General features: G+C 41.6%; 1 protein-coding gene across 1 annotated transcript; it reads right to left on the bottom strand.

Moving 5' to 3' along the window:
- Window positions 1-1,636: 1,636 nt before the first annotated feature.
- On the bottom strand, window positions 1,637-26,094 carry LOC127160400 (uncharacterized; the record flags this gene model as incomplete). Its single annotated transcript, XM_051103044.1, is given in 37 exon segments — window positions 1,637-1,749; window positions 1,839-2,153; window positions 2,229-2,300; window positions 2,416-2,718; window positions 2,882-3,199; window positions 3,276-3,599; window positions 3,737-4,051; window positions 4,157-4,471; window positions 4,646-4,864; window positions 4,867-4,959; window positions 5,952-6,254; window positions 8,980-9,030; window positions 9,033-9,293; window positions 9,456-9,704; window positions 10,629-11,690; window positions 11,779-13,119; window positions 13,220-14,910; window positions 16,386-16,761; window positions 16,892-17,048; window positions 17,362-17,675; window positions 18,702-18,861; window positions 19,074-19,121; window positions 20,690-20,751; window positions 20,938-21,000; window positions 21,113-21,172; window positions 21,597-21,671; window positions 21,904-21,987; window positions 22,086-22,298; window positions 22,375-22,721; window positions 22,817-22,889; window positions 23,068-23,370; window positions 23,508-23,819; window positions 23,896-24,219; window positions 24,310-24,624; window positions 24,720-25,034; window positions 25,341-25,643; window positions 25,771-26,094. Coding segments are annotated over 37 exon segments (11,487 nt in total), but the record flags the coding sequence as incomplete, so codon positions are not given.
- Window positions 26,095-27,786: the final 1,692 nt, after the last annotated feature.

Below are 27,786 nucleotides of genomic sequence, written 5' to 3'. Positions count from 1 at the left end.
AAAAGTATAAGAATAAAAATAAATATTTGCCATCAAGTTAAATGAGCTATCATTAACACAGAAATTAAAAATATGGAGCTATTATAAAGACTAAATGAAAATTATTAAGTGAAAAAAAAAAAAAAAAAAGAAAGTGTTGAAAACATACCAAACATGTCACTCATATATTCCCTAACATTCTTCACATCATCATACTCCTCCTGAACACCATCTGATATAAATTAATTACACAAACAAATAGTCAACAAACTTTATATGCCATTACAACTAGAAGACAAACGAGAAATGAGCAAAGAAAAAAAGTAATTTGAATCACCTGTTTTATCATTGGACAACTGTTTTACAATGACAACATCATCATAGTTTCCTGATAAGTCATCTATAACAAAAAATAAAATGCATCTATTAATGTACAAAATCTTGTTTTTAAAACCATCTGTGTATAATTTAAAATGCACATACTGTAAATAGTGTTAAAACCTGCACAAGAAAATGTAAGAAATAAACCTGTTGCATGATGTCTCAATCCCACAGTGATTACATCATCATAATTCTCTGGTAAGACTTGTTGCTCTTCTAAATGTGTTAAAAGCAAAGACAGAATAAACAGCAGAAACTAATTTTATTATTCACAGTTCCAGTATGTTATTTAATTAAAGGGGTTAACCAAAAATGAAATTTTTTGGGACCAAAAACTGTTTGGTTACCAACAACATTCTTCAGAATATTTTCTTTTGTGTTCAGCAGAAGAAAAACTTGCAAGTAAATGACTGAATCTTCATTTTTGGGGTACTATCACTTTAGTTATATAAGTTAAATCCTGTGATCAGTTAAAGTCACTGACCTGTTGGGCCTTTAGTGGTGGTGCCATCATTATAGTAGTCAGGTGTAACTACTACAGCAGATTTAGCTTTAAAAAAAAAGATATGTATATGTTTTAATATCTGCTAGGACAACTTGGAAAGGTAATGTTTACATTAACATCTGCATCTCTATGTACATAGCAGATAACATTGCTATATGATATGTGATGCTACAGTATATGATGATATATGAGCTCTCTAACCTGAAAGAAGCTTATCAGCATCTTCATACCCAGAATGCTGTTCTGTTGAAAGAAGACTTCCTGTTATGGAGGATTAGAACCATCAGACATGTTCACAATCAACAAATCAGCCAAAACCCCCACTTCCTTTTGATCATTCAACACTAACCCTACATTATTTCTAACAGCACACAAGGTCCCATAAATGATTCAATGTGATTTAATCCACTCATTCCTCTCAATCAAGTGATTATTCTGTTGATTTCCACAAATCTATGACATTTACTCACCTCTCTGAGTAAAGAGACTGTGTCTATTAGTGGGCTTGTGCTGAATCTCCTCATAAACGGCCTCAGTCGTCGTCCTGTGTCTCCTCTTAGAGAGAGCTGTGAGTGTAGACAGACAAACCTGCTGTCAGTTCACAACACATGACTGATCACACACTGAATAAGACACAATATGACAGTCTCTGGATCTCTCCTACCTCTCCTCATCACTCTGTTCTGCTGAATCAGTATAAGCAGTGGCACTAAGAGCAGTAAGAGCACAACTACCAGTACAATCACAAGCACTGGGGGACGGAGAGGAGACACTGCTGGAGGAGTTTGTGGAGAGTGACTGATGTTGATGCACTGGAGGAGAAACTGGAGGAGAAGCTGATGTTGTTGTGGCAGGAGTAGTGGACACTGACAAATCTGGCAAATCTGCCAAAAAAAAAAACAAAATTGATTCACAACACAAATATTATGAAATAATCTATAAATTAATAATATCCCTCAGTGTTTGCTGTGACCTGCACAGGTGAGTCCAGCGTGCTCTTTGTGGGAGCAGTCAGTGTGGTTTTTCAGGGAGAGAGGACAGTCCCACAGGTGAATCTCATTCCCTCTGCACTCGACTCTGTTCAGCCACACAACACCTTCACCAGCACCAAAGACTGAATTCCCATCAGCCCTCAGTGCTGCTCCACAACCCAGCTGCCTGCAGACCACCTGAGCATCACTGATGTCCCACTGATCATCACAGACTGAGCCCCACACAGCGTTATGATACACCTCCAGCCTCCCAGAGCACCGGCCCTCCCCTCCACTCAGTCTGAGAGGAAGATGGTCTAAAACACACACATTACCTTACACTGCATACAGCATTCATGATTTTTATGTTTGTTTCAATTAAATAAGCATACCTGAACACTGTCTGTGGTGGGGAGATGTGGAGCATGTCAGATAGCTTCGAGGAGACTCATCACTCCCCTGTTCTGTAATCAAAAATTAATTAAATATTATATGTATTCCATGCATCTTCTCAAAGCATGTGTGTTTTTAAATGATTAATCTTGTACTGTTTAGTGACAGAAAATGCATCCATTCTACCTGAGCAGATGATTTTGGCCACTTCTTCTTCACCACAGTCATTCTGTCCCCAGGGTGAAGATGGACACTGCCACAGGTTTGAATCATGTGGTCGACATGTTACTTCATCCAGCCAGTTAGGAGCTGATTCCACTCTTGGTGTAGAACCAGACAAAACACCAGATCTTCCACAGTTCAGCTCTTGACAGATCAGACTCACTGTGTCTCTGTCCATCTGGTTCCAGCACACATTACCCCAGGATCCATTGTAGAAAACCTCCACATTCCCTTCACAGCCCTCAGTTAACCTGATCTCTTTAAACTCTAGATGATTAAAAAAAAAAAAAAAAAAAAATAAAAAAAAAAATAAAATTGAAAAATGCAAACATTATGGGCACAGTAAGTTGTTGAAATTTGTAAAACCTTATGTTTAATTTTCATGTAAAAAAAAAAAAAAAAAAAAAAAAAAAAATAGCAGCATGTTTACCTGAGCACACAACTCCTACATCCTCCTTGTGATTACAGTCATGTTTTCCCCAGCCTGGAGAAGAGCAGCTCCACAGGGACGTCTCATTCCCCTCACACTCCACCTCATCCAGCCATATGGGTCCAGAACCAGGACCAAACCAGGCTGGTACCTGCTGGTTACTGAGGGCCACTCCACACTGCAGCTGTCTGCACACCACATGGGCATCTTTAATATCCCAGGAGTCATCACACACTGTCCCCCATGAGCCGCTGTGAAAAACCTCCAGCCTCCCTGCACAGTCTCCCCCAGAACCCACCAGCCTGATGGACCTGTGACCTGATATTCAGAGAAAGAAAAACACATTATTGATCACTAACAACTGAAGAATCTGCCCAGATGTTGTTGTTCTCACCAAGGCAGGTGATTGACAGCTGTTGTGTGGAGCTGCAGTTGAGAGTTTGTGGAGAGCTGCAGTTCCCCAGATGAGCTTCACTCCCAGAGCACTGGAAGCCCGTCACACACTCATGACTGTGTTCAGGACTGGATGAAGAGGAGCCGTAGAAGTTCAGCACAGAGCCACAGCCCAGCTGTCTGCAGACCACAGAGGATTCAGTGAGACTCCAGGAGTCCAGCAGAACTCTCCTCCAGACCTGATGGATGAAAACTTCCACCTCCCCCTCACACTGTCTCTCTCCAGACAACCGCACCAGACCATCATGAAGAGCCAGAGAGGAATCTGAGGAGAAGATCTGATGCTTTACTCCAATGGTAGAACAAAGTATTGTAGATAAGCATAATTAAATGCCTAATATATAAGGCTATAGAATTTTTTTCACTATTAGCATAATGACTCTCTTGATTAAATAAGTTTACCAGAGCAGATGACTCCAACATCTCGTCTATGAGAACATTCAGCTCGACTCCATGAAGAGATGGAACATTCTGAGAGTTTTGTTTCATTCCCGTCACAATCAAACACATCAGCCCAGATTTCACCACTTCCCTCTCCAAACCAGTCTGATCCCACAACAGACACAGCAATCCCACAATTCAGCTGTCTACAGAGGACACTGGCAGCTCTCATATCCCAGCATGCATCACACACTGTGCCCCATTTACTGAGGAACTGAAGCTCCACTCTTCCAGAACAAGAGTCTGAACTGTTTACCAGTTTAATATCTGCGTAACCTAGAAAAAGAACAGAGGGGTTAGAAACAAGGTAATCCAGCTCACACAGAAGAAATAATACTTCATTAAGGACAAATGAAAAGAAACTAAATAATGATACTTAACCAGAACAGATCACTCCCACAGTGTTGTCACCAGTGCAGTTGTGTTTGTTTGATGATGATATTGAACAGAATGAAATCTGAGATTCATTTCCTCTGCACTGAATCTCTTGTGTCCACATCTGAGTGTCTCCTTTGCCAAAAGCAGCTGCTCCCAGCACCTGTACAGGAGCCCCACAGTCCAGCTCTCTACACACAACCTCTGCATCCTGCTGGTCAAAGGCAGCGTCACACACTGACATCCACGTCTGATCATGAAATATCTCTAACCTCCCAGAGCACAGGTGAGATCCATTAACCAGTCGAGAAGGTATATGACCTGTTTATTTTATATGAATGACAGTACACAAAATCAAATGCTATTTGAAAGTAAATAAAATGAATAATAGTTAAATACCACAACAATTTAAATTTATACAGTTTTCCAAACAAAACACAATCATTAAGTCATCAATCCATAATAAATCTGTGGGCAACAAGTTAAATGATTTACCTGAGCAGATGACACTGGCATCAAGATTGTGAGTACAGCCATGTATGCTCCATCCTGATGAGCCACAGTTCTTTAGAGTAGACTCTGATCCAGCACAAAATACACCACCCATCCAGATTGGTCCTGATCCTTGTCCAAAATGAGCACCACCCAGAGCATCTACAGGTTCTCCACAGTCCAGTTCTCTACACACCACTGCAGCATCAGCCATATCCCAAAATCATCACACACTGTTCCCCACTGACCTCTATGAAGAACCTCCACTCTACCAGCACATGGACTGTTACCATCGACCAACCTCACATTTTTTTTATCTACGTGACAGAAAAATGCAGAGAAAGACTATAAGAAGGTTATTTAAATACAAAGTTATGTCATGAAACTCTAGATGGCACAGACTGCAAACAGTTTAAAAATCATGCTCCTGTCTTTTATTTATCGCTCCTAATGGCTTCACTATACAAATAAGAGGATAAATGGTTATGTCATTGACAATAATGACTTTATGTTATCTGTCCTCAGGTGGTTCCATGGTAGAAATTCTTCCATGGCCCGGTATTGGGTTGCGACCCCGTGGTTAGACGCCCATCGGTACAAGATCAAGAGAACCAGATGAGTCCTCTGCATCTGGCCAGAGGAGAACTGGCCCCAGACTGAGCCTGGTTTCTCCCAAGGTTTTTTTCGATGGAGTTTTGGTTCCTTGCCTATGTCACCTCTGCCTTGCTTAGTTGAGGACACTTATTTTTCAAACAATATCGTATACTATTTGAACTGAACTGAGCTGAGCTGGATGATGACATCATTGATTCAATGATGAACTGCCTTCAACTGAAAATTGAGTGTTTACTGTTGCCCTTTTGCATTATTGATGCACTATTTCCAATTTAATACTGTACAGTCACAATTCTGTATTGTTAAAAGTGGTATATAAATAAAGGTGACTTGACTTGACTTGACTTGACTTAAACATACATTTCTCATGGTTCTTTGGACATATGTCTTGGCAGTAGAACAGTTTAAGGGGTGTTTGGTCATATCCCATCCCTTTACATTTTACAATTATTCCATGTGTGGACACAGACATGTCTGCTGATGCAGCAGCTTGTTTTCTTACACTCAGCAGCTATTATTCTCTATTTATGATTCAATTTCATGTATACTATGCGCAGCAGTACATCCTACATGCTCACAGCAGCTTGTCTGTGGGTGTATTGGCAGTAAGTCTCTGTCCTAGCCCTGCTGCAGCCTTAATGTAACAGATCTGTTCCACCAAGACCAAAACCCTTAAAACTCTCTGAATTCTTACCAGCACACAGTAGCCCTTGGTAATTATCATGAGAACAGTTGTGTTTGTGCAATGGAGATGTTTGACAGAGGTGAATCTGAGATTCATTTCCTCTGCACTGAATCTCTTGTGTCCACATCTGAGTGTCTCCTTTGTCAAAAGCAGCTGCTCCCAGCACCTGTACAGGAGCCCCACAGTCCAGCTCTCTACACACAACCTCTGCATCCTTCTTGTCAAAGGCAGCGTCACACACTGACATCCACGTCTGATCATGAAGTATCTCTAACCTCCCAGAGCAACTGGTGTTTCCAGCAAGCTTGACATCTGAAGTAATATGAGAAAGAAATTTTAAAAGCAAATGTGACAATGTTTTCATAAACTTTGTTATTTTATGTTAATGTGTAAACCTTGTCATCATTGGTGAGCCACAAAGCACCATTTCTTATTAAGAAAACAATCAGGGTAAAATAATCAAAAGGTTAATGAAGAGTTAATTTTAAGGATTAGTACACCACCACCACCACCAGCACTAGCACCAGTAAATGAATGAAGAAAGAAAGAAAGAAAGAAAGAAAGAAAGAAAGAAAGAAAGAAAAAGAAAGAAAGAAACGTTTGGGCCAATCAGACACACCATTGTTCATTTGATTTACTAAATCAATTATTCACTAAATTAACAAATAATCACAGAACCCCTCACCCAATCTACAACACTGGCTGCCGGGATGTCTCCAATGGCCCACCAGGCCTCTGGTTACCATGGCAACCAGAATACCTTGGCCACATCAGATAAACTTTATGACCTACAAGTATGTAGAGAGAATCTTCCCCTACTTAAATCTCTCTGAAACAGAAACATTCACAGACAAACCTTTGATCTTCCTATCGCAAACCCCAGGCCACTGTGTATAGTATTACTGCCTTGTAAATTTGTGTTTTTCATTATGAACTGTTATATGCATTTATTATGATAGATCTCTAGTGTAGTATAACTCACCTATGCCATGTTTGGTCTCTTTGACCTCCTAGAAGCGTAGCTTCCAGAAACCTTAAAAGCATCATGCACATGCTTTCTTTATTCTCTTCTTCCTCTTCTGCAAAAATCTTCCGTTTGCTGCCTGTGTGGAGGAACCCACGCGGAGCCTGAGCTAGCACAGGGCGTGCCCGGCAGGCCAGACAGGCCCCAACATACCGTATAGAGCTGTGGCTCTCGACCACAAAGAGCCAGACATTTTCACTCAACCCTGGTATTCATCTTCATGACTCGCCTCAGTCAGTCAAAGGTTCTTTTAGAACGTAAGAGGATGAGGAGGATGAGCTAGAACTTTTCAGGAATTCCCTAAGTGTGTGCCAGGCCTTACGGCCTTGTCTTTCCATTCCCCAAAGATCACAGGACTTCAGCTGGGTCCCTCTCAGCTCTTGGTTCTTCTTCACTTTTCACATGGGAAGAAACTCCCAGTCACCATCAAGTCAGAACATCTTTGGAATTCATCACTCTTCAGACCCGGAAGAACTTGATCGCGATTCCAAAACTACCACTGCTCCAAACCATCAAGACTTTCACCCGAGACTGCATTCAGACACTTGTTCATCGACCAAGGCAATGCAAGTATTGTACATTTAACTAAACAAAACATAGGTTTAGTATAAGCTGTAGAAAGCACTGATGGTTTCACTCAGGTGGTTAACTGACTCTTTCATAGCTTCATTTCCTTGTCTCTCTCTAACTGCTTCTCACTGACTATTACCCCATGTATGAGTGATTTCATGTTTGTTTGTTTAGATTAGAAGCTCTTGTGCACAAATTACATGAGTTTTGATTCTGATTCTGCCTTGCAACATTAATGTTCCTTTACGATTCCGATTGTCTAACGATCTAATGCAATGGTACTTTAAGAAAGTTATTTACTGTGGCCAAGAAAATATAATTTCTTAGAGTTGATATAAAAATTATACTAAATGTTCGCTGGACGAACAGATTAGTTGATGGAAAATTAATTCTGCTACAGTTACTACTGGCAGCTGATAGAAATAATTGTAATTAATCATACTTAATTGTAATTATTTACATACAATTTCCCTTTTGAGCTAAATCCCTACGAAAGAAAGAAAGAAAGACAGAATGAAAGAAAGAAAGAAAGAAAGAAAAAGAACAAAAAATGTCATAATTTACACACTCTAATGTCAAACCAAACTTGAGCTGTGTAACACTGGTTGGGATTTTGTTGATAATGATAAGTAGACAGTGATATGCATCATTTAAAAATGTGTTTAAAGTCTTATATTAAATTTACAGTATAAGCATGTTCTTGTTCTAGCTCGTTTTAAACTGATTTCCAGGGGAATTTTGACTTTTTAAGTGCACTTTTTCTAACCTTATTATTTGTTCTTCAAATTCTTGGCACTCTTGATCATGTGATGATATTGCATACATATATCACACATCATATTTTATAATAAAATATTATCGTTGATTAATAAAATATTCAAAAGAACATTTTTTCTTGTTTTTAAATCTTTCCTTCCTAAAAATTTAAAAGACTTTTAAATAGTCCAGTATCATTATTTCCACAAAATATTTAGCAGCACAGCTGTTTACAACATTGATATTCATGTGACACTGAAGACTGGAGTAATGAATTCTGAAAACTCAGCTTTGCCATCATAGAAATATGAAATTTCAAAATAAAATTTCAAAATATATGAAAATAGAAAACATATTTATTATTTGTTATCTTAAATTGTAATATTTTAAAATATTACTGTTTTTACTTTATAAATGCAGCCTTATTAGCATGAGACTTAAAAAAAAACATTACAAAATCTCATTCCGAAAATTTGACCAGTAGTGTACAGTAATGTCATCTGGCATGTGGTAGTTAAAATAATAGTTTTAAAAACAATGCATATTGTACACCCATAATCCAAATTCATATGAATTTCTTTGTTTCTTTCACAAAAAGAGAATGTATACTTAAGAAATATCTAGGCACTTTCTTCAATGTAATGTAAGTGAAATAAAAAAAAAAAAAAAAAAGTTTGGGGAAGGTACCTGAGCAGATGACTCCTGCATCGTTAGTATGATCACAGTTATAAAAACAGATTTTACTGATGCACAAATCTTCAGTGAAAATTCTGATCCAGTACATAACATGAGATCATCCCAGATTGGTCCTGATCCTTGTCCAAAATGAGCACCACCCAGAGCATCTACAGGTTCTCCACAGTCCAGTTCTCTACACACCACTGCAGCATCAGCCATATCCCAGCCAACATCACACACTGTTCCCCACTGACCTCTATGAAGAACCTCCACTCTACCAGCACAGCGACTGTGACCACCAACCAACCTCACTCTAACATTATCTATATAATAAATTGAGAGGTAAAAAAAAAAGGGGAAATATAAAGAATGACAAAAAAAATGCTCTATAAAACTAAACAAAAAGAAGAAAATAATACGGTGTGATGTTTTGTTAGAGAATATTAAATTTGATTCCAGTTCATTACAAAAAAAAAAGATCAAACCTGCACAAGCCAGTCCAACATGACTGTCATGAGAACAGTTTTTTTCATGTGATGGTGATGTTGGACAGAAGTGAATCTGAGATTCATTTCCTCTACACTGAATCTCTTGTGTCCACATCTGAGTGTCTCCTTTGCCAAAAGCAGCTGCTCCCAGCACCTGTACAGGAGCCCCACAGTCCAGCTCTCTACACACAACCTCTGCATCCTGCTGGTCAAAGGCAGTGTCACACACTGACATCCACGTCTGATCTGATCATGAAGTATCTCTAACCTCCCAGAGCAGCATTATAATATGATATATAATTGTAATTGATAAGCATTACAAAAAACCTTATAATATGTTATATCATCACTTTTATGACTGCTAGTTGACATAGTTGCAGAGTTACTAATCAACAGGTGACTAAAGGGTACCATCACAATAATCAAACTGATATTACAGTAAAAAAAAAAGTTCAAAGCAAATGTGTCATATTACACATTCATCTGATCTAATATCTGATCTTACGGCTGTTGGAGAAAAAAAAATATTATTATAACTATACTTAAAAGTGGTCATTGATAGCTTTAAGTAAAGTAGCACACAAAAGATGGCAAGATGTGAGACTTATAATGCACTATAACTATGAGAAATAAAATCCATTGTAACTTGAGTGAATGCAACATATTTGTAAGCCGGCCATTGATTGAGACGTAGGCGGGGGATCCATGTGCAACGTAACTTTATTATAGGCGAAGTCGAACAGGCGGAGATCAATCAATAACAATCAGGAACAGAGCAGGTAATCCAATACAGCAACGATAATCCAGGCAGAGGGTCAGTGGGCAGGCAGCAAGAATCGTAAGAGAATAAACAGTCCGATCGGCAACGGGTAGACAACAGATGTAAAGGAAAAATGCTCAGGATTGTTAGAATACACTAGCCAAAACTTCGCGGGGAAACGCCCGCGAAACAGGTCCATAAATGGCCGCCGGAGGGAGTGCTCCGAACGACCCGGAAACAGAAGGAGGGGTCCCAGGCACGGGCTGATGGGAAATGTAGTTAGTAGTCCGGGGATGGCTCCCGCTGACGGCGACTAGAGGGAGCCACAGAGACCGCCGTGGTAACAGAGCCCTCCCCCTGCGAGCGACTCCTGGCGCGAGGAGGCACCCGACGCCGGGGTCTGCCCCTACCTCGGGGGGCTGGTCGATCAGGGTGTTGAGTGTGAAAGTCAGTAGTGAGAGAGGGGTCTAGGATGTCCCCGGAGGCGACCCACGATCTCTCCTCAGGGCCAAAGCCCTCCCAATCGACCAAATACTGCAGCTGACCTCTCCGGCGTCGGGAGTCCAGGATGGTGTTCACCCGGTAAACCTCCTCGCCGTCGACGACTATGGGGGCTGGTCCCTGGGAGGCGGTCCCCTCTAGGTTCTCCACTCCAGCCGGATCGTCAGCGGGCTTAAACAGAGAGACATGAAAGGTGGGTGAGATCCGGTATTCGGCAGATAATTCAAGACGGTATGATACAGGAGTGATTTGTTTTATGATCTTAAAGGGACCCACGTACCTGGGACTGAGCTTTTTACAAGGGAGACGGAGTCGGAGGTCCCGGGTTGACAGCCAGACCCACTGGCCGGGTTCGTAGGCGGGATTGGGGCGGCGTCTGCGGTTGGCCTGTTCCTGATAGCGGCGGATGGCGCCCTGGAGGTGGACGTGAGCGCGGTCCCAGGTCTCCTCGCTGCGCTGGAACCAGGAGTTAACTGCTGGCAGGTCAGATGGTTCCCCTGACCAGGGGAAAAGGGGAGGCTGGAACCCTAGGGTGCACTGGAAAGGGGTGAGGTTGGTGGCAGGTTTGCGAAGAGAGTTCTGGGCGTATTCGGCCCAGAACAGGTAACGGCTCCAGTCCTCCTGATGGTCGAGGCAGTAGGAGCGGAGGAAGCGAGTTAACTCCTGGTTCAGCCTTTCGACCTGGCCGTTGGCCTGTGGGTGGTACCCTGAAGTAAGGCTGACGTTGACTCCCAGGAGACCGAAGAAGCTGGCCCAAAGACGAGAGGTAAACTGGGGACCTCGGTCGGATAGAATGTCCTCAGGTAGTCCATAGAGCCTGAAGACCCAGTTGCATAGGTGCTCCGCAGTCTCCATGGCGGTAGGAAGCTTGGGGAGTGGGATGAACCGGCAGCCCTTGGAGAAACGGTCGACCACTGACAGGATGGTGGTATACCCGTTAGAGGGAGGCAGGTCCGTAACAAAGTCTATGGCTAGATGGGACCAAGGGCGCTGGGGCACAGGTAGAGGCTGAAGTAGTCCAGTGGGTAGGCGCCGCGGTGTTTTGGTGGCATTGCAGACGGCGCAGCTCTGCACGAACTTGATGGTGTCGTGGCGGAGGGTCGGCCACCAGAAACGATTGTGGAGGAGGTGCAAGGTAGGCCTCGATGCCTGGGTGCCCAGAGCTGGGTGCTGTGTGAACCTGGCTGAGGACCCTGGGGCGTAAGCTCAGAGGAACGTAGGTGAGATTAGGAAGGCATTCCGTGGGAGTAGGATCCAGGAGCTGGGCCTCGGCAATCTCGGTCATAAGATCCCATGAAACCGGAGCAAGTATCAGGGTGGTAGGTAACACAGGCTCCGAAGAGGCGACAGGTTGACCGGGTTCGTGGATACGAGACAAGGCGTCAGCCTTTGTGTTCTGGGTGCCTGGTCGGTAGGAGACTTGAAACTGGAATCGGGTGAAAAACAAGGACCACCTGGCCTGGCGATGGTTGAGAACCTTTGCTGATCGTAAGTACTCCAGGTTCCTGTGATCGGTGAGAACTGTGAAGGGGTGTTTAGCTCCCTCAAGCCAGTGCCGCCATTCCTCCAGCGCCAGCTTGATAGCCAGCAGTTCCCGGTTGCCAACGTCATAATTTCTCTCAGCTGGACTGAGTTTGTGCGAGAAGTAGGCGCAGGGGAACATCTTGGCCGGTTCGCCGTGTCGCTGGGACAGTACGGCCCCAACGCCGGTGCTGGACGCGTCCACCTCCACAATGAAAGGTCGATCCGGGTCAGGGTGATGGAGAATGGGCGCGGTGGTGAACCTTTGACGCAGGTCGTCAAAGGCCTGGAGGGCAGGTTGGGACCAGGCTAGGCGAGAGGCCCCCTTCCTGACCATGGCCGTGAGAGGAGCTGCGACGGAGCTGAAGTGGCGTATAAAGCGTCGGTAGAAGTTTGCGAAGCCCAGGAAGCGCTGGAGCTCCTTGAGTGTGCTGGGACGGGGCCACTTCAAGACCGCATTCACCTTCTTCTCATCCATGGCGACCCCCTCCGCACTGATGATGTAACCCAGGAAGGAGATCGTGTCTCGGTGGAATTCGCACTTCTCCTCCTTAGCGTAAAGCTGATGCTTGATAAGGCGTTGTAGTACCAGTCTGACATGGTTGATGTGTTCGGGAAGGGACCCTGAGTAGATCAGGATGTCATCAATGTAGACGATCACCCACCGATTGAGCATATCCCGGAAGACCTCGTTGACAAAGGATTGGAAACAGGAAGGACTATTGGCCAGTCCGAAGGGCATCACCCGGTACTCGTAGTGCCCCGAGGTGGTCGAGAACGCGGTCTTCCACTCGTCCCCCGCTCGAATCCTGATCAGGTTGTAAGCAGAGCGTAAGTCCAGCTTGGTGAAAATCCGGGCGGATCGCAGCTGTTCCAAAGCTGATGGAACGAGGGGCAGAGGGTACCGGTACTTGATGGTGATCTCGTTCAGGCCGCGGTAGTCAATACAGGGGCGGAGCCCCCCGTCCTTCTTCTTCACAAAGAAGAAACCCGCCGAGGCGGGCGAGGTCGATGGTGATGAATCCCTTGGCCAGTTCCTCCTGGATGTAAGAGTTCATGGCCTCGGACTCGGCCCGGGACAGGGGAAACACCCGTCCTCGGGGTGGTGACGTTCCTGGGACGAGATCAATGGCGCAATCCCCCGGTCTATGAGGTGGCAGGCGGGCAGCCTTAGTGCGGCTGAAGGCTTCGAGCAGGTCAGAGTAATCCGAGGGGATTGAGTTGGAGGTGTTGCTAGGAAGTGGCGGCTCTCGTGGTGGGGAGGCGGTGCTCAGGCAGTGCTCTTGACAGTAGGGTGACCAGTGGGTGATCGTGCGAGTGGTCCAGGAGACGGAGGGTCCATGTTGGTTGAGCCAGGGGTAGCCCAAGATGACGGGTGTCTGAGGTGAGGTGATGACAAAGAAACGTATGGTTTCCCGGTGTGAGGGCTCAATCTGCAGGTGGATGTCGTCAGTGGTATATTGAATCTTTCCGGATCCTAGCGGTCGCCCGTCGAGGGCGGCCACTGCCACATGAGGAGAGCAAGAGAGAAGAGGCAGATAATTAGACTTCACGAAGCCAGCGTCAATAAAGTTCCCAGCCGCGCCAGAGTCAATCAGGGCGGTGGTATCCACACTAGTATTGTCAAACAAGAGTTTTACTGGGAGGTGACAACAGTTTGTAGGAGGTTTATCGGGACTCACCGAGGGAGCTGGGCGAGGAGGTCGAGTGGGACAGTTGGCCCAAATGTGACCGGCCAGTCCGCAGTAAAGGCAGAGATTACCACGCAGCCGTCTCTCCCTCTCCTCCTGGGTTAACTTAGTAGCCCCTAGCTGCATGGGCTCAGATGCGGATTCGCCGGTGGGGGCCGACATGGATGTAGAATGGAATGGTCGAACTGGTTTGCGAGACCTCATTAGGTTGTCCACTCGAATGGAGAGATCTATATATTGGTCCAAGATAAGATCCTCATCCCGACAGGCCAGTTCCAGCTGCAGGTCCGGGTGGAGACCCTTGCGGTAGTGGAGTTTCAAAGGGCCGTCGTTCCATCCACTCTGGGCGGCTAAGGTCCGAAAGCTCAGCGCGTAGTCCGCGGCGGTCCCTCTGCCCTGTCTCAGCGCCATGATCTGCTCCCCAGCATCTCCACTCTCCGTGCAGGGTTGGAAGACTTTCTTAAACTCTTGCAGGAAGTTAGCAAATGAGGGGAAAGTAGGGCGATCCAGGCGCCAGACAGCTGTGGCCCACTCCAGCGCCCGTCCGGAGAGAAGCGACGTGACGAAAGAGATCTTACACTCATCGGTGGGGTACAGATGCGGTTGCTGACTGACGAACAATGAGCATTGCAGGAGCAAGCCTTTACACTTGGTAGCAGTACCATCGAACTTCTCAGGAAATGCTAAGCGTGGACCTGATGCGACGGGCTGGGCACTCGGGGAAGGAGAAGCGGGTGGCGCCGCTGACTGAAAGCCCTGCAGGGCTCTTACCAGCTGAGCAGTGAGATCCGTGAGGCGATCCAACTGTTGTTCGTGAACGAGGAGCCTTGATGCCTGTGCGGATAACTCCGTAGTGAGTTGTTGCACGGTGGCTGGTTCAGCTGGCGGTGCATCCGTGGCGGAAGCGGTTGCTGGATCCGTCGACGGCGAAGTTTTCTGTAAGCCGGCCACTGAGGCGGCGGATCCATGTGCAACGTAACTTTATTATAGGCGAAGTCGAACAGGCGGAGGTCAATCAATAACAATCAGGAACAGAGCAGGTAATCCAATACAGCAACGATAATCCAGGCAGAGGGTCAGTGGGCAGGCAGCAAGAATCGTAAGAGAATAAACAGTCCGATCGGCAACGGGTAGACAACAGATGTAAAGGAAAAACGCTCAGGATTGTTAGAATACACTAGCCAAAACTTAGTTTCCCCGCGAAACGGGTCCATAAATGGCCGCCGGAGGGAGTGCTCCGAACGACCAGGAGGGGCTCCCTCCGAAACGGAAGGAGGGGTCCCAGGCACGGGCTGATGGGAAATGTAGTTAGTAGTCCGGGGATGGCTCCCGCTGACGGACGACTAGAGGGAGCCACAGAGACCGCCGTGGTAACAATATTCATTGTATATTATAAATCATCATACTTTTAAGCTATAACTACAAATAAGTAAATATTATAATACATTAAAACTGTTCTTATGAATATTCATAAGATGATATAACATATTATAAATTTTTATAATGCATTATACATTAATTAAGAATACCCTTATAATGTATTATAAATGTGGGCTTCATAGAAAGTATTACAGAAGTTTTTGTTGATGATTTTAAGGTTCCTGATTATTTATAAAAGGCCAGTTAGTGTCTGCCCATCTTTGAGAATAAAAAAAGCATATCAAGTAATCCCAAACTAATACCAATGGCTCTTGATGATAAATTGGGGTCTTATGAAGAGAAATAATTGCTCTGTGCAAGAAACTGAACTTCATTTACATTATTGCCTGTAATCTATATCCAAAGGCAGGGGTGCCCAAAATTTGTTTCCGTAAGATGCGACTTTCCTGCAGAGTTTAGTTCCAATATTAATCAAACACATAATGATAATTATCAAGTGTTGTTTCAGAGGAACTGGTTCAGTTCATTAATTGCAAAAAACCAATTATGACGATAACATGCAGTAGCCTATATGCAATTATATTGTTAAAGCACCCAATAATGATGTTATTGATGCTTGTAGATCTGTGCTGCTGTTCTCCAAGAAGAACCAGTTCAAAAGAATGGTTTATTCATGAACCAGACTTCACTTCAGACCAATTCCCTAAGATATGGATTACACATGATATTGTTGTAACTATGTTGAGTTAGTTGCACAGACTGACCATTTTGCTTCATAACACCTCAATATATCAACAGGAGCCAGAGGTTAATTTTCTGGGTGAACTATTCCTTTATGAAAATTGGTCCACCCATTCATTGTGTGGTAATAAGGAGGAAACAGGATAGACACTACTATTCCTAAACAACCGAAAAAACTAACTTTGTCAGCAAAATGTGGGGAAGTCCACCAAGACTTGTACTGTTCTTTGCTGTACCTGTACATTCATTACATCAGAATGTAGAATTTTTTTAACAAGGCCCCTGATTATTACAGCAATGTGTGTGGTCAAAGAGAATGTGGAAAATGGTCACAGAAAAATACATGTTGTATATAAATTTTGTTTTGTACTATAATATGGAATTTTTAGTTTACCTGAACAAATTACTTGAGCATTTTTATCAAGACAATTGTCTGGATAAATCGATGGTACAGATCCACATTTCTTAAGTGTGGACTCAGATCCAAAACACAATGCATTTTTTATCCAAATTGGTCCTGATCCTTGTCCAAAACGAGCATCAGTCAGAGCATCTACAGGTTCTCCACAGTCCAGTTCTCTACACACCACTGCAGCATCAGCCAAATCCCAACCAACATCACACACTGTTCCCCACTGACCTCTATGATGAACCTCCACTCTACCAGCACAGCGACTGTGACCACCAACCAACCTCACATTTATTATGTCTGTGAATGTATAAAAGAGAGCAATAGACAAAGTGAGTGTCAATTTAAAATGTGCTCTATAAACCTAAATCAGGATGGACACCAAATTGAGTTTAAATGGATGAAAAGGCACTGTAATGTGAACTCTTACCAGCACACAACAAACCAATGTTCTGTTCCCGAGAACAGTTTCCTTTGACTGATGGTGATGTTGGACAGAGGTGAATCTGAGATTCATTTCCTCTACACTGAATCTCTTGTGTCCACATCTGAGTGTCTCCTTTGTCAAAAGCAGCTGCTCCCAGCACCTGTACAGGAGCCCCACAATCCAGCTCTCTACACACAACCTCTGCATCCTGCTGGTCAAAGGCAGCATCACACACTGACATCCACGTCTGATTATGAAGTATCTCTAACCTCCCAGAGCAGCGAGAACCTCCAACCAGTCGGACTTCTAAGTAAGAAAAGCACAATCGACAAAACCATTGCTTAAATAAACCATTGTTTTAATAAATAATGTAAATACACCAAAGAAAAACGCATATGAAATATATTTATTATTAAAGCTGAACATGGAAGCACAATTTTACATAGACATATGAATAAGAATATGTAAAATACTATACCTGAGCAGATGACTCCAGCATCTTTAGAACGATCACATCTGTTTTTACCCCATCCTGACCCACAGTTCTTCAGTGTGGACTCAGATCCAGAACAAAAAGCACTCATCCAGACTGGTCCTGATCCTTGTCCAAAATGAGCATCACCCAGAGCATCTACAGGTTCTCCACAGTCCAGTTCTCTACACACCACTGCAGCATCAGCCAAATCCCAACCAAAATCACACACTGTTCCCCACTGACCTCTATGAAGAACCTCCACTCTACCAGCACAGCGACTGTGACCACCAACCAACCTCACATTCCTATGATCTAAATATTAACCAATAACAATGAGAGAGCAAGCAATACAAAGATGGACAACTGGTTAAATGGGGCACATACATATAAATATTTAAAAGAATATTCAGATTTCACAACAGTTGAGCTCAATCAACATAATTTCTTAGTATGCTGATTTATATAAACAATCATGCTGACTCCACCCTACTCTTAAATAAATAAATAAATAAATAAGGCTATATATTACATTTTTTTTTTTACACTAAAATCATGTTTCATTTTTTTTTTTTTTTTTTCTTATGTCTAAAGTATTTTAAGGATTACTGGCCCTTTCACTTCTATTGTAACTGTCTCACTATAAACCAGATTTGATTGATTGATTGATGGAGAAACAAATTTATTTTGCTAATTTTGAGCAGCTGAGCCCTTTAGCCAAAATTCAAAAAAGGAAAAAAAAAAAAAAAAAAAATAAGATATTGTATAAGGTGACAAATAGTAAAAAGATAATTTTTTTTCTGTTCGCTTTGTCATTATCACAAATTTCAATTTCTTGTGATCTTGACATAACATAATATAACTTTTATTCTGCTGCATTTGAATGAGCAATTATTTTTCTGTGGTAAATGTTCACAAGACTTGCTCAAGCTATGTTTGACTGTAATACTTCCAAATCAATGTTTATCCTATCAGAACTTTATCGCTGCTCATACTCAAGTGTCTCCAAATGTGTAATCAAGGTAAGTGAAATTTTTTTTTTTTTTGTCTTAACAGAAAGTTATAATAATGAATGACCTGTTTTCCATAAATAACAAATATTATCATTATTTTGAAAACTTATAGATGTTTATAAAATGGATGAGACAACATGAGAAAGAGAGAAATACAGAGAAAAATCACCTGTTGAGCAAACAGAATAACATTCAAAATATTGTGACAATGTAATATGTCATCCAAAACAACACATTGTACAGTCTAATTTTAAGTGATTAAAGAACACAATCTGCCCCCTATTCATTTCTAAAAATAACTTCATCCTTTAATTTCATGTGAACTTACCAGCTGTGATGAGTATTACAAGTGAAGACAGTAAAATGAGTGTCAGGCATCTTCCCATCATCCTCAGCATGATTAACTCAACACCCAGTACAAGCTTCTCCACACTGATGATACAGAAGTACAGGCATCCTCCTAATGAGAGAGAAAGAGGCCCAACACCCTCCAATCACACTCGCTATTACCTTATTAGACACAACAGAGGAAATCATCAAACAACTTCACTGACAAATCAGAGGATATTTTTTTTATTTTCTCCATATATATCAAAATTGTCAGTGCTGATGAACTCCTCCTCCCCACACATCGAGACGCCTCACTGATGCACACACACACACACACACACACACACACACAGATATTTATAAGACTTACAGGAGACAGGAAACTCTCCAGTTTATTTACAGCATCAAAGCCCAACACCTGCAGAGACAAGATAAAAGTACTGATAACTAACTGCATCCAAAACATTTATTAATGTTTATATGATGAACACATAATAAACTCACCTCTGTAAAATAAATACTAATGCAAATTAGCATTTATGATGAACATTTGACGATGAAAATGATCACCTTGCTACCAGCAGAGAGAGCAGTTGTGCTACATTTCTGCTAAAGCACCTTGCATTGCATATTCATAGACCAACTAAATAATAAATTAACCTCCATTGATTTTAGTATGGAAGAAAATTTGGTTTTGATAGCATCCTGAATAAAGACAAATGAGGAAATGTATGGAGTATGAAACAAAGCATCATTTCAAATAATCTCTGAAGTAAAATTACATAAAAACCTAAACTCAATGTGGCCATTTTTCATGTCAGTCAAACAGTCTCTTCCCATCTACAAGTTAGCTGATGAGTCTTGTCCAGAATATTACCGAAATCAACTTTGGTGGTGAGGATGCCTTTTTATTTATTTACTTTTATTTATTTTTTTTTTAAGAAAAGATGGACAGCATGTCTATATTTCTCTCCACTGTAGAAAAACAAAGCCAAAATGTCACTCAATCACAAGCACGCAATCATGCCAAATCACAATCCATTTTATAGCATCAAATAACTAACTAAAAAAAAAAAAATAAATAAATAAATAAATAACAAAAAGAGCACTTAAACATACATCAGTGTGATAAGAACTGCATAAAAATGACATAAAACACCTTGTTTTTGAACTATAATTTTTTTTTTTTTTTTTTTTTTTTTTGGGTTTTGACCAATACTGCAGCCAGACACCAAGGGGTGATCAAAAAGTTTTGGCTTCACTTTTCAGCACATGTGTGTCATACTTGAACCATATTAACAGGGTAGATTAATAATTCCTGCACAACAAAGCTACTCAATACTTAGGCAAGCATTCTGTTTCAGGGTGGTTATTTTAATTTTTACATAACCATAAATTAATAAGGATTAGGGGGCAAAACATTAAACGTTAAATAAGCAAATAAGCATCTGGTTTATTTCTTTATTTGTTTTAATTAGATAAAGACAGAACAAGGAAATTCCTCCAACTTCAAGTGGGTGATAAGGCACAGAATCAATTTTTTTTTTTATGAGAAAAAAATAATTAGCATGATTTTATGGATTTATCATGCATGTTGTTAAAATGTGTGTGTTAACAACAAAAGAGAAGCAAAGAAATGGTACTAAAGCAATTTCATTTAAAAAGCAAGCAATTTTTTTTTTTTAACAAATTCAGGCTACTGAACTCATTAAAACACATTTAAAACTTGAAGTGGCTATGTAAGATCATTTAAACTCAGCCCTAAGTTGTTAAATTGTAATTTCATGACCTGAAGCAGTGGGTGTGGCCACTACATACAGCCCCACCCTCATTGTGTGACTCCTCCCCCCACATCATCATAGTCTGTTATGAAAAAAACAAAAGCAAATAGATCATCTTAAATGTTATTATTTATTATTTAAAACTGCTGCATTTATTTGAGCAATTTATTATTTAATAGATCAAATAAAGGAGACAAAAACATACAAACAAGTTTCTCTCATCTTCACTGCTGTTCTTCACATCATCATACTCCTCCTGATCTGCCTCTGATACACGTGTGAAATAAAACCTCACATTTTAATGTGTAACACAGCTTGTGTCATTGATCTATTTCTCTTCATGACTGTCTGAGACTATTAGATTAAACCTGATAAAGCCATGATGATTCATTAATGGTAGAAATACCATAAAATAAATAATTCATAGAAACAAAATCTGGTTCTGTGACTCACCTGTTACACCTTGAGAGTCCTGTCCATTAATGATGACATCATCATAATGCTCTGGTGTGTCCACTACATACACATGAACATAGAGACAGAACAAAGGTTGCATTTTATTGAGCATCACTTTGAAGAGATTATGTTAGAAAATGTCTTAAAAATAATTTTAAAAAGTAAATAACACCTTTAATATCAGAGTTGTGTTCAGGGGTGATGACATCATCATAGCTCTCAGGTATGTCTTCTACAAATTAAACATAAGTCAAATATCATCACACAAAACAAACCTGAATGTATATTTTCTTAATATAATATATAGATTAAAGAAAAAGATAATAGGGCCAGGTTTACCAACAGTTTGCAAACCCTTCTTTGTAAAAAAAAAAATAAAAATACTGTCAGGATTTGCTAAAGATATGCAGTGAAACATTAGTGATTAAAAAAAAGATGCAAAATGTATGGGAGGAGAGTAATTAGTAGATTGCTTTTGTCATTACGTACAGTAAATGATCTAGCGGCGATGATGTTTTTTAATTTTCTTATTGTCAGTAGATCAACCACAGAACTTTTCACTCCCATCAGCACTTTATAGGATTGCATTCTCATGCTTATTTGCCCTGTTTAATAAATCTAGCCCACTGAATTACAACTACAGTACAGAACTGCACCTGTCTCATGATCTGGTTTCAGTCCATCAGTGATGACATCATCATAGTATTCCGGTGTGATTTCATTCACCATCTCTTCAACATCAAAGCAAAATACTATTAGAAATCAAATGCTCTTGTGGGCCATAAGGCCATTACCAATTCAATCTTGTCATATCATTTTACTATAAGATCAGCAAAAGAATTTCAGAGACAGATAATTCAGATCAGTCTAGAGGTTTAACAGGACTAACAATTGATGGACATCAACTGTCTGACAGACTCTCTTATTAATGGTATTAAATGAGATTGATGGCTCATGTCTCACCCCTCTGAGTGAAGTGATTGTGTCTGTGCTGAATCTCCTCATAAACGGCCTCAGTCGTCGTCCTGTGTCTCCTCTTAGAGAGAGCTGTGAGTGTAGACAGACAAACCTGCTGTCAGTTCACAACACATGACTGATCACACACTGAATAAGACACAATATGACAGTCTCTGGATCTCTCCTACCTCTCCTCATCACTCTGTTCTGCTGAATCAGTATAAGCAGTGGCACTAAGAGCAGTAAGAGCACAACTACCAGTACAATCACAAGCTCTGGGGGGACAGAAGGAAATGCTGCTGGAGAAGTTTGTGAAAGAGTGACTGATGTTGAGAGCACTGGAGAAGAAACTGGAGGAGAAGCTGATGTTGTTGTGTCAGGAGTAGTGGACACTGACAAATCTGTTATGAATACAAAAATATTATTAGCTCTAAATTAATGAAAAAATGAACATCATTTCTCAGTGTTTGCTGTGACCTGCACAGGTGAGTCCAGCGTGCTCTTTGCGGGAGCAGTCAGTGTGGTTTTTCAGGGAGAGAGGACAGTCCCACAGGTGAATCTCATTCCCTCTGCACTCGACTTTGTTCATCCACACAACACCTTCACCAGCACCAAAGGTTGAATTCCCATCAGCCCTCAGTGCTGCTCCACAACCCAGCTGCCTGCAGACCACCTGAGCATCACTGATGTCCCACTGATCATCACAGACTGAGCCCCACACAGTGTTATGATACACCTCCAGCCTCCCAGAGCACCGGCCCTCCCCTCCACTCAGTCTGAAAGGAACATGATCTAAAACACACACACAAACAAGCACTGACAAACTGCAGCACAACATTTACAACAAAACACAAAGACTGAAGCTACAGTCTTTCCAAATTAGTTACAAATTTTATGCAAATAATGTAATATTTCTTACTAACTCGAACACTGTCGAGGGTGAGATGTTGAACATTTCAGACGACTACAAGGAGACTCAGAATTTTCCTCCTCTGAAATATAAACATGAAATAATTAAGGGAACTCAACAAGATGTCTTCATATCAGATTCATAACATTTCTCTGTAAAAAGTATCCTTTATGTGAAAACTATTTTTGTCCTCATAATAAATTTTAGACTCTTCCAAACAAGTTTTACTGAGACCACATTAAACCAAAGTATCATCTCACCTGAGCAGATGATTTTGGCCACTTCATCTTCATCACAGTCATTCTGTCCCCAGAGTGAAGATGGACACTGCCATAAAGTGGAGTCATGTCGTCGACATGTCACTTTATCCAGCCAGTTAGGAGCTGATTTCACTCTTGGTGTAGAATCAGACAAAACACCAGATCTTCCACAGTTCAGCTCTTGACAGATCAGACTCGCTGTGTTTCTGTCCATCTTGTTCCAGCACACATTACCCCAGGATCCATTGTAGAAAACCTCCACATTCCCGTCACAGCCCTCAGTTAACCTGATCTCTTTAAAATCTAAATGAAAATGAAAAAGAAAAAAAAGCAAAATTTAAAAACCCGACCATAATGGACATGTGAATGTGTTAAAAGGTTATTTCTAAAAGTATTAAAGTTATCTAAACTTTATATTTCAATTTTAAAGAAAAAAAAGCACACAACTCCTACATCCTCCTTGTGTAGACAGTTATGTTTTCCCCAGCCTGGAGAAGAGCTGCTCCACAGGGACGTCTCATTCCCCTCACACTCCACCTCATCCAGCCATATGGATCCAGAACCAGGACCAAACCAGGCTGGTACCTGCTGGTTACTGAGGGCCACTCCACACTGCAGCTGTCTGCACACCACATGGGCATCTTTAATATCCCAGGAGTCATCACACACTGTCCCCCATGAGCCACTGTGAAAAACCTCCAGCCTCCCTGCACAGTCTCCCCCAGAACCCACCAGCCTGATGGACCCACGACCTGATATTCAGAGAAAGAAAAACACATTATTGATCAACAACAACTGAAGAATCTGCCCAGATGTTGTTGTTCTCACCAAGGCAGGTGATTGACAGCTGTTGTGTGGAGCTGCAGTTGAGAGTTTGTGGAAAGCTGCAGTTCCCCAGATGAGCTTCACTCCCAGAGCACTGGAAGCCCGTCACACACTCATGACTGTGTTTAGGACTGGATGAAGAGGAGCCGTAAAATTTCAGCACAGAGCCACAGCCCAGCTGTCTGCAGACCACAGATGATTCAGTGAGACTCCAGGAGTCCAGCAGAACTCTCCTCCAGACCTGATGGATGAAAACTTCCACCTCCCCCTCACACTGTCTCTCTCCAGACAACCGCACCAGACCATCATGAAGAGCCAGAGAGGAACCTGAGTGAAAGATATGGTATTTTATTAAAATATTGCAAGGTAATTTACAGTATGTATTAAACATAATTTTTCCCAATAAAATTCACTCACTAGAGCAGATGACTCCAACATCTTGTCTATGAGAACATTCAGCTCGACTCCATGAAGAGATGGAACATTCTGAGTGTTTTGTTTCATTCCCGTCACAATCAAACACATCAGCCCAGAATTTACCACTTCCCTCTCCAAACCAGTCTGATCCCACAACAGACACAGCAATCCCACAATTCAGCTGTCTACAGAGGACACTGGCAGCTCTCATATCCCAGCATGCATCACACACTGTGCCCCACTCATTGAGAAACTGAAGCTCCACTCTTCCAGAACAGGAGTCAGAACCATTCATAAGTTTGGCCTTAGTGTAACCTACATAAAAAGTTAAAATAATGTATGATGCAGCTGAAAGAGATGATACGGAGTCAACAACAAATGAAGAGTAATATTGAATATTGATAATTTACCAGAACATATCAGGCCCACATTATTGTCACTGGTGCAGTTGTGTTTGTTTGATGACGATATTGAGCACAATGAAATATGAGACTCATCTCCTCTACACTGAATCTCTTGTGTCCACATCTGAGTGTCTCCTTTGCCAAAAGCAGCTGCTCCCAGCACCTGTACAGGAGCCCCACAGTCCAGCTCTCTACACACAACCTCTGCATCCTGCTGGTCAAAGGCAGCGTCACACACTGTGCCCCAGGTGTTACCATGAGTCACCTCTAATCTTCCAGAGTACAAGTGAAGCCCATCAGTAAGTCTGGAATGTTTATGATCTGTTATTATTAAATAAAGCCATACAAAATAGATTTATTAAGAGTGGCAGGTTCAGGAAAATAAATAATAATAACAACATTTAATTTTAACTAAATAACATGTATATGGTTATACTGTATAAACAAAATAAACAAACAAAAAGCACATTTTTATAGGTAAGTGTAATCAAATCATGTTGGAAAAGTTCTGAAAAAGTTGAATGAGTTAAAGTAATGTAAAAACATAACTTGTTGCCATGACAGCTTATAAAATTTTTACAGTGTAGTAAATAAAATGTGCTTAATATCACTCTCAGTCTCATTCACCAGAGCAGATGACTCCAGCATCTCTACTATGATCACAAGGATGACTTGAAGTTCCACAGTTCTTCAGTGTAGACTCTGATCCAGTACACATGACAAAACTCCAGATTGGTCCTGATCCTGGTCCAAAATGAGCATCACTCAGAGCATCTACAGGTTCTCCACAGTCCAGTTCTCTACACACCACTGCAGCATCAGCCAAATCCCAGTCATCACCACACACTGTTCCCCACTGACCTCTATAAAAAACCTCCACTCTACCAGCACAGCGACTGTGACCACCAACCAACCTCACATTCACACGGTCTATATATAAAACAGAGCATGAGAGATAAGCCAATATCGAAAGACCAAGAGAAAGAAAAATTCACTGTAAAAAAAAAATTACTACATTTAAAATGATTTTGATCAGTTAACAGAAATCTTGTCAAACCTGCACACACAAGACCAACATTACTGTCATGTGAACAGTTGTTTTCATGTGATGGTGATGTTGGATAAAGGTGAATCTGAGATTCATTTCCTCTACACTGAATCTCTTGTGTCCACATCTGAGTGTCTCCTTTGTCAAAAGCAGCTGCTCCCAGCACCTGTACAGGAGCCCCACAGTCCAGCTCTCTACACACAACCTCTGCATCCTGCTGGTCAAAGGCAGCGTCACACACTGACATCCACGTCTGATCATGAAGTATCTCTAACCTCCCAGAGCAGCGAGAACCTCCAACCAGCCTGACACCTGAAGAAGAGAAATAACACATAAAAAGTGTATGACTTATTTTACAAGTGGAAATAAAAAGAGGGGGGGGACTCAGGCTTTATAATAGAGAAATTTATGTTTGTTCTGATTATCTCTGGGTCTGTTGTTTTCTCGAATTTCCATAAAATCATTATTTCCAGTAAATTGTGACGAGCAGTGGCATACACAGACCTCCAAAGGGCAGGGGCTCGAAAGCTAAATTAAAGCTAAATTAAAGCAATTTTAAAATATGGAAGTCAAAACAACTTTACAAAATGTAACTATAAACCAGAGGTTGGTTTAAGATAGGTGGTTCATCAGTGAGGTTAGGTTTGAAGCAGTTTACCTGAGCAGATGACTTCAGCATTTCCACTAGGACCACAGCCTCGTCCACCCTGTCCTGCTGACCCACATTTCTTCAATGTGGACTCTGATCCAGTACAGAGCACAATACTTGTCCATACTTCTCCTGTTCCAAAGTGATTTACACTGAAAGTATCTACAGGTTCTCCACAGTCCAGTTCTCTACACACCACTGCAGCATCAACCAAATCCCAGAAATCACCACACACTGTTCCCCACTGACCTCTATGATGAACCTCCACTCTACCAGCACAGTGACTGTGACCACCAACCAACCTGACATTCACACCATCTAAATATTGAACAGAGAGAATGAGAGACAAAGAGACAGGTGAAGGGCTGAGAAAAAAATAAATAAATAAATGGGGTGAAAACACACAGGCACAAAACAGTGAGAAGAACAACTTACTTTATTATAGTTATTATGATTTTTTTACTTAAAGGAAATTATTCCGAACCTGCATACATCAGTCCAACATCACTGTCATGTAAACAGTTGTTTTTATGTGATGATGATGATGGACAGAGGTGAATCTGAGATTCATTTCCTCTGCACTGAATCTCTTGTGTCCACATCTGAGTGTTTCCTTTGCCAAAATCAGCTGCTTCCAGCACCTGTACAGGAGCCCCACAGTCCAGCTCTCTACACACAACCTCTGCATCCTGCTGGTCAAAGGCAGCGTCACACACTGACATCCACGTCTGATCATGAAGTATCTCTAACCTCCCAGAGCAGCGAGAACCTCCAACCAGCCTGACTCCTGAACAAAGAAAAAGAAACACTGGTAGCTCTTAATAATAATATTCAATTTGTTAACATCAGGTAATGCATTAGGTAGCCTATCACAACCTAATAGCAAACAATGTTTTAAAACATTTATTGATATTAGTTAATGTTAATTGATAAATATTGTTGTTTTTTTTTTGTTTGTTTGTTTTTTGTTTTTTTGGTAACGCTTTAGATTACAGCCCGCAAAGAACTACGTAAGTAAACTGAATTTACGGTGTATGTTTCTGTAATTATAGTGTACCTATAAAGAACGTACATGTAGGTATACGGGAACAATATGTTATATTTGGGTAATAAGGGGATAACAAACCAGATATTCAACCTGCAAAAAACTACATAAGTATACTGAATTTACGGTGTACGTTTCTGTAATTATAGTGTACCTATTAAAGAACGTACATGTAGGTATACGGGAACAATATGTTACGTTTTGGTAATAGAGAGTAACAACCAGATATACAACCTGCAAAGAACTGCGTAAGTAAACTAAACTTAGGGTGAATGTTTCGTATTTATATTGTACCTACGAGTAAGTGTAAAGGAGCAATAGGTTACGTTTG

Source organism: Labeo rohita, unplaced genomic scaffold (assembly GCF_022985175.1).
Source record: "Labeo rohita strain BAU-BD-2019 unplaced genomic scaffold, IGBB_LRoh.1.0 scaffold_344, whole genome shotgun sequence".
Taxonomy (NCBI): Eukaryota; Metazoa; Chordata; class Actinopteri; order Cypriniformes; family Cyprinidae; genus Labeo; species Labeo rohita.
This window is presented reverse-complemented; position numbering and strand designations above follow the sequence as displayed.